This window comes from Bombus huntii, chromosome 6 (assembly GCF_024542735.1).
Source record: "Bombus huntii isolate Logan2020A chromosome 6, iyBomHunt1.1, whole genome shotgun sequence".
NCBI lineage: Eukaryota > Metazoa > Arthropoda > Insecta > Hymenoptera > Apidae > Bombus > Bombus huntii.
In genome coordinates, this window is record NC_066243.1 from 8,697,795 (window position 1) to 8,715,816 (window position 18,022).

At 39.8% G+C, this 18,022-nt stretch overlaps 1 protein-coding gene across 3 annotated transcripts in view; it reads right to left on the reverse strand.

The window, feature by feature from the left end:
* LOC126867044 (beta-1-syntrophin) overlaps nucleotides 1-18,022 on the reverse strand; it is a 350,179-nt gene that overhangs the window by 53,222 nt on the left and 278,935 nt on the right. For all 3 annotated transcript variants that reach the window (XM_050621153.1, XM_050621154.1, XM_050621155.1), the window contains exon 4: nucleotides 16,467-16,675. In XM_050621153.1, coding sequence (XP_050477110.1) covers nucleotides 16,467-16,675 — 209 coding nt within the window. The remainder of the gene's footprint in view (nucleotides 1-16,466; nucleotides 16,676-18,022) is intronic.

Below are 18,022 nucleotides of genomic sequence, written 5' to 3' on the forward strand. Positions count from 1 at the left end.
CGTCTGGAGACTGTATCAAAGTTAGAAAAATATCAAAATTACCGAAGTGCAGAAAGCAGAACACTATCTGCTCTTTCGATAAATTCTTCTTATATTGAAAACACGTTATATTTATTTTTTCTCTATTTTTTTTTTCTCTCGAAGCTTTATTAACGTCATACCAAAATTGGAAAAGTATCGAAATCGCTAAAGTACATAAACCAGAGTACGCGAGACTTTTTCCCAACATATTCAAATTATATCCACACCTCTGAAAATACCAAATCTGACGCGCAAACAGAGACTCGCAGCTTATAAATAGATTGCGAATATTTATGCATATTTATATTTTTATAAATACAACTAAAGAAATGGAATCTAAGCAGAGATTTACCTTCGAAACGAATACTCCACTTTTGTGTATCATGCGCGTTGCGTGCATATTTGCACTCTTAAATTTGCCATGGATGTATCGAAATTAGCAGTCTACTTACAAACTACTCTTCCTGAAGGTGTACTAACTCAGGTGGAGGACTTAATAATTCTCAGTATACAATGGATTGGAGGAAGAAAGAGATAGAGCAAACGAAGAAGAGCATAAACCGTCGTGCAATCGTATTTCATTATTTACGCGCGTGTCTACAGCCGAAGGAAGGATTATCGTTCTGACACGCAGATTGTTCGGGCGAAATCGCGCGCGGTCCACGCAGCCAGTTGCGAGATAATTTATCGTCGATGGCTGCGTTGCGAGCGTTGTCCGGTTCGATACGACGGGAACCTGAAAACACGCGGTCAACGTCACCCCGTGGCGTCGTGCCCCGGTGATTTATTAAGAACGTCGCCGTCTGCTCGATTTATCGAGGAACCTCGCGGCGATCCGTCTCTCGCGTTCCAAACGGATGAGAAGAAACGCTCTCGACGAAGAAACTAATGACGTCGTTTCACTGTGTCTGGTGCGTGACGAGTTGCGCAATTGCTAGAGGAAATTGGGGGAAATGGAAGAATATGTCGAGGATTTAACTCTAACTCTTTCTTCTTGATTTAGATAAGACGATTTTTTGTGCCTTCGACGTGATATACCGACGTACGTAAACTGTCGGCCGGTGAATTAGGACATCTACTCGTAAATTTTTAAATTCTCACAAATTCTGGTTTAGTGTTTTACTATATCTTAAGACGGATTATGATATTATAAGGCAGACACGAGACAAGTGATTTTTAACTCTCACCTAATTTTCTTTGTTTTGGAAAGACGATCTTTTGCGTCTTCAACGCTGATCGTGATTATTAGAACACTTGTTTGTTACATTTATTGGAGAACCCTTGCAAATTTCATTTTATTTAAGTACATTTTCCATCATAGGACAAATATAAAGCAAATAACAGATTCGTAATAAAATAAATAAAACTCGCCAGAATCCTTTCAGACATTTCCAATAGTTGGACGAGAAAATGTTTCGAAAGAAAGTTAATCAACTTTCAATCGAATACGAATAGCAATATGAAGAATACCAAGAAGAGTTTCATTTCAATGGGCAGTAAAGATCATTTCCATTTTTATGTAACGCTGTATATTTCATACCCCGTTCGATGCATTTTTTAATTTTCTACAAAAAAGTGTTTAGAAAAATGATTAGTCTAAAAGATATTTGAATTTTGATGTAAAACTTATCGCATAAAAGATAAGGAAAACATAAAACGATAACTGGGTGATACACTATCTTTTCTTGTCTTTTATACGATAAGATTTACAACACTAAAATCAAAATATCTTCTAAACAAATTATTTTGCGACCCAAACACCCTAACACTTATTTTATAGAGAATAAAAAAACCCATTGAATGTTGTACAAAAATAATGTATTTCTCCGTTTTAAAAAATACAAGTGACCTTGATCCTTCATCAATCGACTGAAAACTGATCGTCTTGTGTTCGGAACATGTTTCTGTCCAATCGTCGGAGGTGTCTGAAAAATCGTGCGGACTAATTTTCAGAGCACCCTGTATAATTAATCGCATGCCACCCTATAAATGATAAAAAATACAAGTGACCTTGATCCTTCATCAATCGACTGAAAACTGATCGTCTTGTGTTCGGAACATGTTTCTGTCCAATCGTCGGAGGTGTCTGAAAAATCGTGCGGACTAATTTTCAGAGCACCCTGTATAATTAATCGCATGTCACCCTATAAATGATAAAAAATACAAGTGACCTTGATCCTTCATCAATCCACTGAAAACTGATCGTTTTGTGTTCAGAATATGTTTCTGTCCGATCATCGGAGGTGTCTGAAAAATCGTGCGGACTAATTTTTAGAGCACCCTGTATAATTAATCGCATGCCACCCTATAAATGATAAAAAATACAAGTGACCTTGATCCTTCATCAATCGACTGAAAACTGATCGTCTTGTGTTCGGAACATATTTCTGTCCAATCGTCGGAGGTGTCTGAAAAATCGTGCGGACTAATTTTCAGAGCACCCTGTATAATTAATCGCATGCCACCCTATAAATGATAAAAAATACAAGTGACCTTGATCCTTCATCAATCGACTGAAAACTGATCGTCTTGTGTTCGGAACATGTTTCTGTCCAATCGTCGGAGGTGTCTGAAAAATCGTGCGGACTAATTTTCAGAGCACCCTGTATAATTAATTGCATGCCACCCTATAAATGATAAAAAATACAAGTGACCTTGATCCTTCATCAATCGACTGAAAACTGATCGTCTTGTGTTCGGAACATATTTCTGTCCAATCGTCGGAGGTGTCTGAAAAATCGTGCGGACTAATTTTTAGAGCACCCTGTATAATTAATCGCATGCCACCCTATAAATGATAAAAAATACAAGTGACCTTGATCCTTCATCAATCGACTGAAAACTGATCGTCTTGTGTTCGGAACATATTTCTGTCCAATCGTCGGAGGTGTCTGAAAAATCGTGCGGACTAATTTTCAGAGCACCCTGTATAATTAATCGCATGCCACCCTATAAATGATAAAAAATACAAGTGACCTTGATCCTTCATCAATCGACTGAAAACTGATCGTCTTGTGTTCGGAACATGTTTCTGTCCAATCGTCGGAGGTGTCTGAAAAATCGTGTGGACTAATTTTCAGAGCACCCTGTATAATTAATCGTATGCTACCCCATATATAAATGATAATTCCCCTATAAAACAACAATCTTCTTATGATCCTGGAAACGACCTCACCAAACGGAGCCAACCAATTATCTCTTTGCGCTCTTGAAATTACCCCGACCAGGGGTAGCTCCGCGATTCCCATAATCTCACCGCATACCAGCCTTCGAATCCCAAGCGTCGCGACTCCCAAAGGGGCGCGTCGTTCTTTAACCACCGTTTAGACGATTGAAACCGCGGTTTGAGCGTAGGTTTTACGGGTTCTCCGCCTTGGTCGTAATTGGAAGGCGTTAAAATCCCAGTAAGCGTAGCGCACGACGGATAATCCTGTGCGTTCCGCGGCCGATTACCAAGCGCGTACCAATGGAACGCCACTATGCGCGCTGCTTTATTATGCTCGGTGGGTGGGTGGTTGGGTGGGTGGGGGGTTAATTAAACGCCTTGAGTCCCATGCGACCCCGACCGAGACCATCCTCGAAGCAAACCTCCACCGCTCGAAGCTACTCTCGCTAAAAAATATGCGGAGGAAGCTCCACCAGCTTTATTACCGCTCGGATTAATTAAAATACTCTTAAACGGAGTATCGTTAATTTCCAGCTGGTAATTTAATAGCTGCTCCGGTGCGCACGAGCACGTGGTCTCGGATTTAATCTAACGCCGGATAGAGTAGCGGGTAAATGGCTCCGTCGAAGTGCACCCGGCCTCTTGGTGATTGGATGCTTGCCTTTATGACGAACTCAAGTCAAAGAATAGAGCGACGGAGTATTTGTATCATTTCATCGAATTTCACTGGAGATATCCGTTTCGCAGATTCGCGGTTTATTAAATGTAAATTACAATTTCTCGGACACTGTTCCATATCCATGTAGTGTTCAATCCTAACGTGGTCCATTAGGATAACCGTTTTCATATTTCTTCGAACAATTGGAAGCTCAGATTGAACCCTATATGAGCATTAATTTACTCTGAATGATCATTTTAAATCACTGTCGAATCTTAAACACTTAGCCAACCGAATAGGGAGATCTCCCTTCTGTAAAGTACATCGCTGCGTGACCAAACGGGGAGAACTCCCCTTTTTAACTTTTGAAACGCGTTTTCCTTTTTCGTTGTTGTTATTATCAGTTATTGTTTACCTGTTATTGTTCCCAATTAATTGCATCACTTGCTCTACTTTTATAAAGGACAGTATATAATAAAATACACCAACCTAGTTAAAATTAATTAAAAAGTTACACTATCAGTTATAACTAAATAAAGCTATAAACAAACGATACCACAGTGTAAACAAATATTAAAATGCATTGTAAATTTTTTATTTCACTTTCAAGTCGTGTTATTCATCTTTAGCCATCTTTAATATTTCTAGTTTTACAATATATAGCTTTAACTTGATTTTTTATATAAACAATATGTGAAATCGTCAAATAAAATCATTACCGCAAAATATAATTGACCATTTAAATAATTTTTAGACTTCTTCGCTTTTTAAGTAGTGAATATCTGTCCTCGATACTTGGAAAATGCGTGGTTGGCTAAATGTTAAAATCTGTCTTCAGATTTGTCTCTGATTATCTTCCTAATTAATCACAATTAGAATACGAATTCTAACAACGCTTTCGAAGTTTGTTATCTAAAAAAAAAAAAAAAAAAAAAAAACTCTAAAAGATGAAGTCACCCTTAACACGTGCCTTCGTTCCCAACAAAATCATCAATTTTTCCATGAAAAATACGCGACAGTCCTGTCTCGGTTCACAGAGAACGACAAACAACAGGAAGGGAAAAGGATGGTCGCGATAAATTTATCGAGTTCACATATTGAATCTGTGGGAAGTGCGCGTGAGGGAGGGGTGGGTTTCGTAGGTGCACGACGCCGGAATTTCGTCCCCTCTAATCTCGTATATACGAACGCAATAAAGCGCCGGCGTCGCGACGAAGGACAGCCGTGCACGCCTTCCCACCGCGTTGACACGGGAAACACGGTCCCCTGAATGGTAATCCGACCGGAAGATGGACGATAACGCGGTCCTTACTCCTCGCTTCCGGCTCGAACTCGCGCGATTTTATTCCGCGACGAATTTAAAGACTCCTTATTCGTTCGATCCATTATCTTCTTCCATCCCTCGTTTCTTCTTTCTGTTTAATGCAAGCTATCAAATACTACTACTCAAATTCCCAAGATTTTAATTTGCCTCCGATCTTCCTCGTGGAACATCTTCTGTTTCCGGCCAGAATTCGAAGGAAAATATAGAAATTGTTCGTGGCTTTTCAAGGATTTTATGATTAAAATTTTGGATGATACTAGTGATTTATGTTATGTTGCTACGAACGAATATTTTTTATTATAAAGACTACATAGGGGAGGCTTGTAAATTTATTTTCGTTGATTTTCGATGTTACCTGATGGCTGGAAGTATTTTAATATATTTACATAATTGGGAAGAGAAGCCGTTAAATGGAAAAATACAAGGCAATTAAAAATGACTGATAAATCTACGTAATTCTGTGACAAACCTATGGCATATATTATCGCGACAATCAGTATTTTTGAAACGTTCAGAAAATGCTCAAAATATAATACATTTTATAGAGAGATGTAATAACGCAGGTACACTCTGTGATAAATTCTCTGTGGTTGTTGAGAAATTTTGTATTTTGGAATGTCGAATAATGCAAGTGGCGGATTACGTTGGTGGATGTTTTCGAATTTTCAGTATAAAATCGAAGAATACAAATGATACTGATGATTCGATTGCATCAATTTTCTCTGTTATTATGAACGATTGTTTTCCATATTATTTCGAATATTGCGAGCCGCTGAAATAGATGTTACATATCTCTGGTTAATGTTGAACGAGTGTATGCGTTAATGCTAGATTGAACTGTTATGAAACCGTGAATTGCGGAATCGCTGCTAAAGACTGGCCATAAATAATGCAATCGGCGTCCATTATCGATTAAATAGGCTGCTTTGATAAAACGATACCCGATATTACTTTGCTAACCATTCTGCCGGTGAAATATTCGACGAGAATTTGCTATTCAAATATCAACGCGAATCCTACCTCACAAAGCATTGTTTCTAAAATCTATGGCTCTTTTCAAATCATTTTCCATTCCGTGTAAAAATATCGAAATTTCAAAAAATCTCCGCAAAAATGTTCAAATTCCCAAAGAACTCTTTGACGACATTGCCTCTCACGAAATCCTCGAATCTCGAACGTCGATAGCCTGCACCGCTTCATGCTGTGGAAACCTACAGCACGAACGTTTCAGTTAGCTAGCTTGCAATCGAAAACGTTAGGATTTGGATTTGGGAAAATTTTAGACGAACCCAGTTGCGATTTCGCTAGGAAATTCGCGAAATCTAGAAATACAGTTTAGAAATACGATTAGTACGACCCGTTGGCGGAGTTATGGTAATGTTTGACCACTGTCCGCCAACCGCGCTATATGCTCATCCAGTTGCAGTTTGTATTAAACTATCATATTTAATATTTCAGTGTTTAGATGTTTGCTGTTGAGTCACAGGTTATATTAATATATCGACACACAAATAATTCCATTTGTTTATATAAATACAATTATACTATCAATAATAAACGTATGCAGCTAAAAATTTCAAATCACTACGTGTTCCATGGAACCCAGGAATTTAATGCAACAAATCAAGTTAGGATACTTTCGAAAAATCTGCAAAGAAAAATCTATCAAAGTAAAGGAAATGTCTATCGATGTGTCTAACGTTAATGTAAAATTAGCAATTGACTCAAAAATCAGCCGATGATGTACGCAAGTACTATGAGAATAAATGTAACGATAAGAAAAATTCGATTTGTCCAATGTATCGAGGCACACACCCTCGCCAGAATTTGTATAAAAAGTATCGGAACGAGTGAAGAAGCGCGATGAGAAATTGCAGTCGCGTGTGTCGAGGCGAATAATCGCGACACCTGTCCATTGTACCCGGACTCGGAATTCATTACAGAAATCCAATTTACAATAGCTCGTTCGTCGAACGGCCGAACAGCTATACAGGGGAAGGGGGGCGTTAATTAGTCCGGAGGCGCCTTGTTTGCCGATGTGATTTACCGGCCGTTGATCCAGGAACTTGGTTCTCATATTATTTAATAAACGATCCGGTCGGATATTCGGAGCACTTCCGGGTTGGAGGCAGAGGAGAGGATAATCTCGTGGAACACCGGCGCCAGAACGGTTTCGCCTGTTTATGGATTTTCCTGGTAAACGTTATGTTGCCGGCTGCTACGCTGATTACCCGAATAAATTGTATCGTTATCAAGGATCCTGGCTCGCGACCATTATTGTAAAATCGATCCACTGTTCGTGACTCGATTTGGTGAACTTTGTTTTCTCCTAGTTCCCCTACGACTTTTATTGTTTCACTCGCTAGACACAGAGACACCTACTTGTAAACGAGATGTGATCAATCGAGCGACTGTAGATCATCGAAGATTAACGTGGAATAGGCTACTGGTGAGACTCGACAGATCGATCGGTCGGTACAGGGTACAGTTGAATTCACATCAGTCAGCCACAGTCCACGCTGGTGATTTAGATCGATCGGCTATAGAATATAGTCTAAAATAGATTAGGCGTAGCGCACAGTGTGCGAATGAATAGCCCATTGAGGACAGTGTGATTCAGATCAGTTACAGATCGTTGTCCGATCGTAATTCACAACGATCGGCCAATAGATCGCGTCGATCTCAATATGAATCTTCGAATTTTGAAACAAACTACACGTTTGAAGCAAGGGAGGAGAATAGACAGCGGAATGGGAAATCCTTTGCACAGTTTAACAGTGTCTTCTCCTGTCCCCCCTTTTTCTTTGTCGACATTCCTCTCAGCAGATTTCGAACAGAGTACGCTGGCTGAGCGAATTTACCTCTCGTGATTAATCGTTCCATTTATCGATTTGACAAAAAGAGGGCAAAATACCGCGGAGCGTATTGTCGTTGGTAATCCGCTATTCGAAATCGCATTTTCAGCCAACAACGGACAAAGTCGGATCGTTACGCGTTCGTCAATCGGCGCTCGTTAGGGTCCTCGTACCGATACGACTACCCATACGACTAATACGTCAGTATTAACTGATTATTCGCGTGATCCTGTTGAAACACCGACAACTTTGATTCGGGCAACGTCAGGAACCAGGTGAAAATTTTCAAGGGGACACAAAGGGATCGCGATTAATCGGAGATTGTGGAGGACTTTAATACGTTTCAATGGGAATTCTTTGACGACACTTGCTCGTATATTTTGTGGTTTAATATCGCCGAATCTTACGCGTCGCGTGAATAGATATATTTGCAAAAGGTAAATTTGCGGATAAATTTTGTCTATAGGATCGATGGTGACAGCTACAGGCAGAAGATAATAATTGTTCGATATACCTGTTTCGTACGGTAGAGTAGTTTCTCTTTCGCTCTCGTTCGGCAATGGTATTACGCTGAAAATTAATCTCGAGCCTCCGCAAAAGCGATCCGCTTCGCGCGAGTAATCACTCGTTGGTAAACAGCCATGATAAACTCACGTAATCCTGCGTGATTAACCGATCTGACAGGCTCGAAGCTCGTGTCACCTGTGATTTACCTGAATTCTTGTCCTGGATCATTAACCATCCTAACGATCTTCTCCTTGCATATCGTCTGTCCGTCTCCGGTAATTATAATTCTGATCTGTATCCTTGTATTCCTCGATTACGCGTTTCATTTGTGTAAAGATTTTGTCCTTTCAATTTATTTCTTAGGAGTAATTAATGTTGTAGGCTTGCAAGGATTGTGAATATCTATTGGTACATCCACTTGCTTCTAATAGGAATGTTCTACATTTTTCATCTTGAGGGAAACTAGCAACTAACAGATATCTTGCATGTAGATGTTTAAATTAAGAAGCAAATTCAAAGCAACAAGTTAAACATTTCTAATAGCAGGAAATCTTCTTAGATATTGATTAATAGTCGTTAAAACGTTCATTGCAAAATAAATCAGTGAAATGGTTATCGAACTTCAAATAAATAATTCAAAGCTCAAAAAATCTAGCAAACTTTTAATTTTTAATTTTGTACGAGTCCTCGATTCTGCCTATAGCTACTGTATAAGCTTGTCAACCGACTCATCTCATCTTCTTTCCACGCATTGTTTACAAACTTAATTTTTATACTTCATTCGACACATTCGACACAAATTCCTGCTTTTAAATTAGTTAGTAGAGTGCCGTATCTTAAACATAACCACCTTCCTATTTCGGATAATGTCAGCCCATGTATTAGGTTGTCCGAAAAGTTTCTTTCGTTTCATAAGGTGATAATAGATGAACAACAATTACTGTTTTATATTATTTTATTGAATTAATTATGATCCATTTCGTTATGTTTTTATTATTATCGTTCGTGCATAATTTAATAAACTAATATAAAACAAAAAACATTGCGCGTGTATTATTTTCTTATAAAACGAAAGAAACTTTTCGGACAATCTAATACTTCCGAGAACCACATAATTGTAGCAGACACTCCGCGTTTATTTAAAATTATTAGTGGCAAAATCAGCTGTGCGTGTCTTCTGCAACAAATCAATCTATATGCACCGCCCGGATATATTAAAAATGTTTCCCGAAATCTACTAAGTAATAATTACTAAATGGGCAAATTGATACTCTGAAAATGTGGACTTATTCTCTGGACGCTTATCTACTTTTAAAACGAAGTTCTAGAATACCCTCTTATCCTATTACACTTTTTAATAATATTATTTCTCTTTTTTATTTCTTTTATGCATGCTTCCCCTATTATACTTACTATTATTATATTCTTTTCTACTTATTATTATGCTCGGACCGTATAATAATAATAATAATAACAATAACAATAATAATAATATGTCCCTGAGTTTTCACAATTCACGTGTCTTTGTTCCTTATCTGCGTGTTCTTTCCGAATTTGATTCTATTTGATTCTTCGGCCCTGGTAGCCGGCATTGCCTGATTATTGGTACGATCTTCAAACACTGTTAGCCATCCCAGAGACGATGACAGATATCGAAGCACCCCGCGGGAGAGTTTCCAACGACGGAGGAGGACTGGAAGGGGTGAGGCATTGGCAATCAGGTACGTTAATGCCAATCAATTATGTGCCGGGTACCTCGTGTACCCTTCCCCCCTTTCATCTTCCCCGAGCACCTTCGTTTGGTGGTTGGTCTTCATCGATACGCGAACGCTCGCGTACATCGGATATATTAGTTATCGATCTATCGTATCCCGAGTCGATATATTCGGTAGGTTAGTTTGGAGGGTCCATACACGATTGCGAACATTGCCGTGATCGGTAATTAGAACCAGGGAGATTGATATAGATATGTTTGCGTCAATTCGGGCAACTTGGTTTGTTTAATATTCCGAAGCTTAGGATTCTTTGGGGATACAGCATCGTCTAAAGCGTGTAAAATTCCGAAACCGCCTTAGAACCATTTGCGCTACCAATAAACTCACGGTTATGCGTGCCATGCGCTACAATATAACACGCCTCACTGCGTCTGCGAGTGCAATCTTTTAAGCAGCGCCTCAGCGCATTGGTAGGGTCTTACATAAAGAATTTTACACGGATATACGGCAACAATAGCATTTTATTCAGTTAACACTTTGACTGCCACGCCGAAATCACATGTTTCGTTCAGGACGCCACGGTAGTATTTTTATTCTTCAAAGCATATAATGGTAAAATAATAATAAATTGATGATGTAGGACAACATTCTTCCCCAATGGACCGTTTATCTTATTGCTGGTCACGGGTGACCACCGTGGCGCCTTGGTAACAGTTGATAGCGACATATTATAACAAGGCTTCGTTTATTTCAACAAACCATTCGCGTTCGTTATTTCGTCGTAAGCAAAACGTGCAGAATATATTGTTGAAACGTGTAGAAGATATTAGTAAACAGTGTTTGCTCATTCTATATATAATAGTAAGGTATGTGCACACTTCTAATTTCAATTATATGATTCTAAAGCAGCATTTACGATTATTTTCTAAGGTGTGTTTATAGTAATATTCGTAGATTACCCCTCAAAGATATGGATGCAAATACAGTGCACCGCTAGATGCAAGATTTGTTCTCATTTTTTTTTTTATTGCTGTTCTAATAAAAATGTTTAATTGTTCAATGGAGCACTTTTTATTTCAAAGTATCTTCTATTTATCGGTTATATTCAAAATGCCCTAACTGTCAATTTTCATACAATTTTTACAGTTGGAAGAAGTTCAAGCGCTCCGGTCACCATTGCCCACCGTGGCGTCACAGGAGAAACCGTGGCCGGTCATATATGACCCACGTGGCAATCAAAGTGTTAACACTAGAACTACCGATAGATAACACGAAGTTATTTCTACCAAAGCTAGTCAAAATGACTGGTCTTTAAAAAATACGTAATAATAGAATATTTTTATATTTATTGACTTATTACTTTCTTACAGAAGTAATTCTATGTTACGTAGTACATTTTTGGTATTATTAATCCATCTGGGACCATCATCCCTAAACGAGGGTTGACATTTATAAAATTGTAGAACCAGTCTTTTTGACTGGTATGGCATTTCTAGTGTTAGGATTTAGCGATCGATTCGGAATTTTCCTGATAACTAATATCATCATATCGAATGATACGCAGTAAAAATGTTAAAAACGTGTGGGAAATTGTACAAACGAGGAAACTGGTTAATTGGAGTTCGATAAACAGATTGCAGCACCCTTTTACACTTTGATAAGTACCAGTCATATTGACTGGTATTGGTATAAGTAGCCTTGACGCGAAATTATTTCGAGTTTGAATACATAAAAAACAAAACAAAATTCATTATATTATCCGTTTAGTTATCGTTGCGAGAGTCATTACATCATCGCGGAAAAAATATAACATGAAGTAGGAATTTTAAAATAAAATTGTAAAACCAGCCAATTTGACTGGCGTGGTAGTTCTAGTGTTAATAATCTATTCTGAAATATTTTCAAGATATCGATGACTCTATGTGACGCAGCGCACTCTGGAACTGTAGCACGACAAACAAACGATCTGACTGTTAGTCGACATGCAGCACACGTCATTTGTATTTCTGCGACAAATGCCTATCGACGTGGTATACACGTCGCTGGCGATTTTGCAACAAAAGCATCTCAACATGCGTGTCACATCTTTCTAGCGCAAATGGTTAATCGTCCAAGATTTTGGAAACTGTCCCCAAAATTGTGTGTGTGTGCGTGCGTGCACGCATGTGTGTGCGAAGGAAGGGATTAGAATTTCTCTGAAGAAAGTACAATTTTGTAATGTTCCTTTGGACATTCTCAGGAAGAGTTTGGTCAAACTTGAAATGGAAAGAATCTGTGAATAGATCTACGAGAAACCTGAAATTCCAACGATCCGACTTTGATCGTAAATTAAACAGTATTCGATCTACAAACACGATTTTAAACGCGATCGATGAGTAACAGTTTCATTAATTTACACAGGCATTTTGTTTTTTAACACTTTGGCAAGCTTTTCAAAGCTTGCAAGAAGTGTAATCTCGCGTAGATTACCTAGAATTACCCATTAGCACTCCGATTTACAATAGGCTTAAATTATTTGATAATTTTGCTCGGGCAGAAAAGTGGTGCTTAGTGCTTAGGACGATTACAGGTTTCGCAGGTTTATCAATCTCGAACGACTACATCACGGAACTCCAACCGCATTATCAACCCATCAATTTCAACCTTTCCGTTCCACTGACCACCGAAAGAACCCAACTATCGTTAATTCCAAAGGAAAACAATTTTACACGGCGATCAATCTCCTTATCGCGGAATGCCGCTCGTAACGCGATACGTTCGCGTGTAACTGGAAATTAACCAAATCATTAATTTGTTAAGATGTGTTTCTTTCTTGAAACGCGGAATTAGAATCGTTTGATATCGTTATTACTCTGTAAACGAAGCACCGACTAAACAAACAAACGTATTTCTAATTATATTTCTGAAGCGCGGTGAATAAAGTATAGAAACGTTCGAGAATAGAATTCGTAGGAAATTGCACTTTAGAACGAAACACAATGCTTCGATCAAACAAAGAAATGTGCTGCAACTCGGAAATTGTGTTATTCAATAGCGTCAAATAAATTATTGCAGTGTTCGAGAATAGAATCGCTATTTCCCTGCAGTTAAATATTCCAGCACAATTTTCTCACCAGATCTCGGGCTTCGTTCGAAATTCTTGATTTCTCTTCGACACCGGAGGCGTTAAGAAACTGCTAACCATCGAACCGTGTTTAAAAGCAAACGAAGTAACGAAAGAATCCACGGCGAACCGAGGGAAAAGCAAACACAGAGAACCGCGAATTCGGTCGCGGTTCGTTTCCTTCGTCTCGAAGAAGAGGGTGCAAATCAGCCACGTTTGTCGTCTCACGACGAAAGCCTGTAATTAACGATCCCTGATCGTTCCAAATAATTAAGCCACGACTTGGCGACAATTAGTCACCGCCGTGTACGGACTTTCTTCGCCAATTACAATCGAGCAAGCCCTCCGGTGCTCGCGAATCACGCGATTTGATTCCAACGATTTCTCGTCTCGAGAACCGGAAAGAAGGGAAAAGAAGAAGAAGAAAAAAAAAGGAATAAAAAAGAGAAGAAAGCGTCAAAGAGACGGTGATTTGCCTCTCTACGCCAGGCAACGTAGGGAAAGTTGCTGTTACGGGACGCTAAGATCGCTTCCGGCTGCAACGAGTTTTATCTCGGTTGCTAACGCCACGGTTTTATGGCTCGGTTATTCCATGCTTTGCGTGCTTATTTTTTCTTCCATTTCTACTTTCCGAACAAGTGGAAGTTGATTTCTGCGAATTGTATCTGTCTATTTTCAAACTCCAGGTTGGACGAACAAAAAGTGGCGGATGTCCAAAATTAAAAGCACCGAATATAACTCGGGCAAAATTTTTTTAATTCACAAGTAAAGGGATAAAATTCTCACGCAACGCGCGATCCTTAGAATACGTACAACCGGGCGCCATTCGTCAGCACACCGAGGCGTAAAAGACAGGCGATGTTTTCCTTCGTAAACGTTCTCACGGCTGGCAACGAATCGTGTCGCTTAATTATCAGCGATTGTTCCCGCGCAACGGTGTTGGATATCGCGTTCACTCGCGGAAAATATTCGCCGTAACGAAGTTTCCTGTCCGTGGCTACGTTCGTAGAAAGAATCCCGATATCTAATTATGCGGTCGAGCGTGGCGGTAACCGTAGCGATCCCGTTTTGCCTCTCGAACCGTCGCGCGTATTCGAGATAATTAAACGTGGGGAAAAGGGCTGGTGCACGAGCCTGGCATAAGAGGGGTTGGCGTGGCACAGCGACAGAAACGAATTTAAAAGCGAACACCGCCAGTTTGATCGCGTTGAGTAATCACGGGCGAATTGATTGGTAGGCTGCGGGGGTTAACTATTGTCGATCGATAGAGAGATCGCGGCGACAGATTCGGTCAAAGCGGTGGCCATTGTTCGCCGAATGGAGATCGCCAGCGATCCAACGATCCGGCAGCGGCGGGTAATTAGAGGACGGTTTAACGACGGACGCGTCATTACGCCAACGGGCGCTACGTTAACGAGCTTATTAACGAAAACTGTCCGCTACTTACTGAATCGTTATGATAATCTTGGAAACAGGCGTGCAAGGTGCTTTTCGGATTCCTTGTTGCAAGTGATTTCCACAAAAATGTGATGACATCGTTGATACTTTGGTGTTTTTATGAAATAGTAGAAAATACCAGCGGAGTATATATTAAAAATACTACATTTGTATCAACATTGTACATCAAAATTGTACATTTGTATTTGTGCAGAAGTACAAAACATAAAATCGTGTAAAATGGCAGCTACATTCTCATGAAATATCCTGCTCTACGAGACGATATTGCAAATATGTATTCAATTTCATTGTTTTTTATATTAGCGACAGAACGCCGTGAATTCTCAAATGTGATACAACGAAATTCATGTCGTAGTTTGTTTTATAAGAGTAGAAGTACTTGTTCACTACTAGATATCTGATCTTTTGCAATTTAGTTATACAGATACATATAATTAGTATGTTAACAATGTATTTACATACATTACACCTTAAGTAAAGATGGAAATTAGAGTGAGGAATTTTGATTGCTCACTTCGTAACCGTGTGCAAAACTTAAAGACGATCTTCTTATTTGCATTTTATGTACAGTTATTTACCCATTGCATGGTACGTACACCTTTTAACCCCAACTATTGATTCATCCACTTCATAAAAGGTTCAACTCCGACAAGAAACCTAAGTACGACTTCCAAAGAAGAAATTTAATCGTCTCCCTCCATTCACAATTCAATTTGTAAGAAAAGCAGCAAAGTAATTACCTAGAAATATCATCCCCCGGTTCATGAAAATTCTTAAGAACGCGAGAGTACGCGTCAGCGTCCCCTATTTCGTTCTCGACGACGCCGATTAAGAATGTTTCGCTGTTGAGGCGCGTCGCGACGCTTTCGCCTAGGCTTTCGGGCACGCGGCAAATTGCCGGTATGCTCATGCGGGCTGGTTCTCGTCGAGAGGACTGCGTCACCCTCCATCAGAGTGAAACTGCTCGCGGAAGAGCAGTCTCAGCCTATTCGATTGCGAAAAACGCGAGAAAACGCGTCGAGAGCCAGACATTCGCTTCCATTCTGCTTCCTCTTTCGAGATTCCTCTTCCTCCCCGTCAACTCTCCTCCACCCATCTTTTTCTTAAACACGGTTCTTTTCAATATTTCTCTGTCTCTTTCTTAAAATTACTCTTTTTCTGATCTTTTACCCGAGATATTTTATCTTTTTCCCGTTTCTGTCCTCCTTCTTCAAAAAGAACTCTTTCCTACCGGCTGTTCTCTTGACTCGATTCTTACCCATACTTTAGCAATCTTTTTCCATTTCCTGCCGTTCAATCACGATGCCTACACTACGCCGTTTTAACAGTCAATCCATTTCCTCGTCGATTCGCTTCGTTCTTATTTTTTGTTTTATTAGCCTGCTGCTTTTTGTCCTCCGTCCGCTGTGTCGGAAAAAATTTTTGATTCATCTCCCTGCCATCTCATCTTCGCGCGTTCGTCGCGTATCACCCTTCTATTCTTACCGCTAGCTTCTCAACTATTCTTATTTCCTCCTTCTCATTCGTTTTTTTAAAAATGATCTGTCATTTTCTATTCGTTGCTGTTACCTGTCTTGTATTTTATCTCTTTCTTCTTTTCGGTTTTTGTCACTTTAATCCCTCCTTCTTGCGTGACATAAAACGAGGAAGATCACTCACCTGAAGACAGTGTCTCCTCGCCAACCAACCGATGTGTTGAAGCTGCGGCGGATCCGGAAGCGCGGAGGCCAGTCGCAGTGCCTTTAAAGTGAGAGCTGCCAGCGCCGAGTGCAGAGCGTTGAACCACACACTCGCCTCCGCGTTGTCTGCGGCCCTTAACCAGCACTCGTGCACTCCATCCGGGGAATGCAGCTCCAGGATTCGACCCTCTGAAAGTAGAAAACAGCCGCGTAAGAAAATCGTTTCTTTCGACCTGCAGAATTATTCTCTTATTCTATCAGCGATTAATAACGTTTACTTTAAAACGTTTAGGTTGTTAGCGCGATACAATGAATTTTAATTTTCGTTTTCTTAAATAACAATAAATCTAGCGTCACAGTTGACAAACATGAGAAATGGAAACTTGACAGTGGCGGATCTTCGATTTTTACTAATCGATCAGAAGATTTAGAAAGTTTAACGTAAAATATCAATAAAAGATTTTCTTCAAATTTGAGATATTTCTTAACGATTGGGTTGAAATGACCGAAAGAAGTAGCGTTAGATGTTTCGTTTTATTGAAGCAAACGAATGCCCTAAAGATAGCACGAAAGGATACGTGATAAGATATTATCTCCAACAGATGTACGATCCCGAAACAACCCCAATAGAAGAACGTTGCTTCCCTTACGAACTCGTCCCTTTACCTCTAATATCCCTCGATCCAGACAGCAGGGGGGCTATCAGGTTTCGGACTTAATAGTTTTCGCATCACGGTCCCGGCCAACATTATAAAGGCGCCATATAACTCGGCGAGTGGATGACAACTCAATTTCAAGTTGAGTCTGACGTTGTTGCTCGCGTGCACCCTTCGCGTAACAGACTAATTCGAAGCTGAAGGTATCGTGAGTGCTTCAAGTAGGCGTGCGCTTTTTCGCCTGTGTGTGTCTGCGTGTTAGCTCGACTTAAAACGAAAAACTTTCTATTCAAATTCCTCTCACGTTCCTACGTTTAACATTTTTGATACTTCATGCTAAAGTTCTACGAGTGAAAAGTTCTAGAAATTTCATATCGATTTCTCCGAACTGAAAATCTAATTTCCAGACGAAATGGGATGAAAGTTGAGGATATTCAGGTCTCTTTAAGAAATAAGAAAACGAGTACGAGGAACCTGAGAAGCTAGGGTCAAGATATATATAGATTTCAAGCGTGCAACGAAGAATAAGCGACATCGTAGACAGGCTAAACACGACCACGTCGACATCGTCTAAACGCTGCCCTGTATCTGGTTACCCTTCGTCCGCGGAATTGGACGACAACTAGCGAAAGCGGCGATAACAAACGTCCATCGTCTTTTATACAAAGCATCCATTTCCACATTCGTTTTTCTTCCATACTTTTAAGCGATAACGAACGTTGCCAACCCCTCGAGGATCGAGGGGTGTTATTGATGCAGTGAGTTAGGGGCTGAACGATTAACACTCCATGTTTTCCTTCTGGGAGAAATATTTCGATAAGACAAACAGGGTGTCTTCCCAGATGGATCTTTAACAGTTTTAGGAACTTCAGAGCGAATG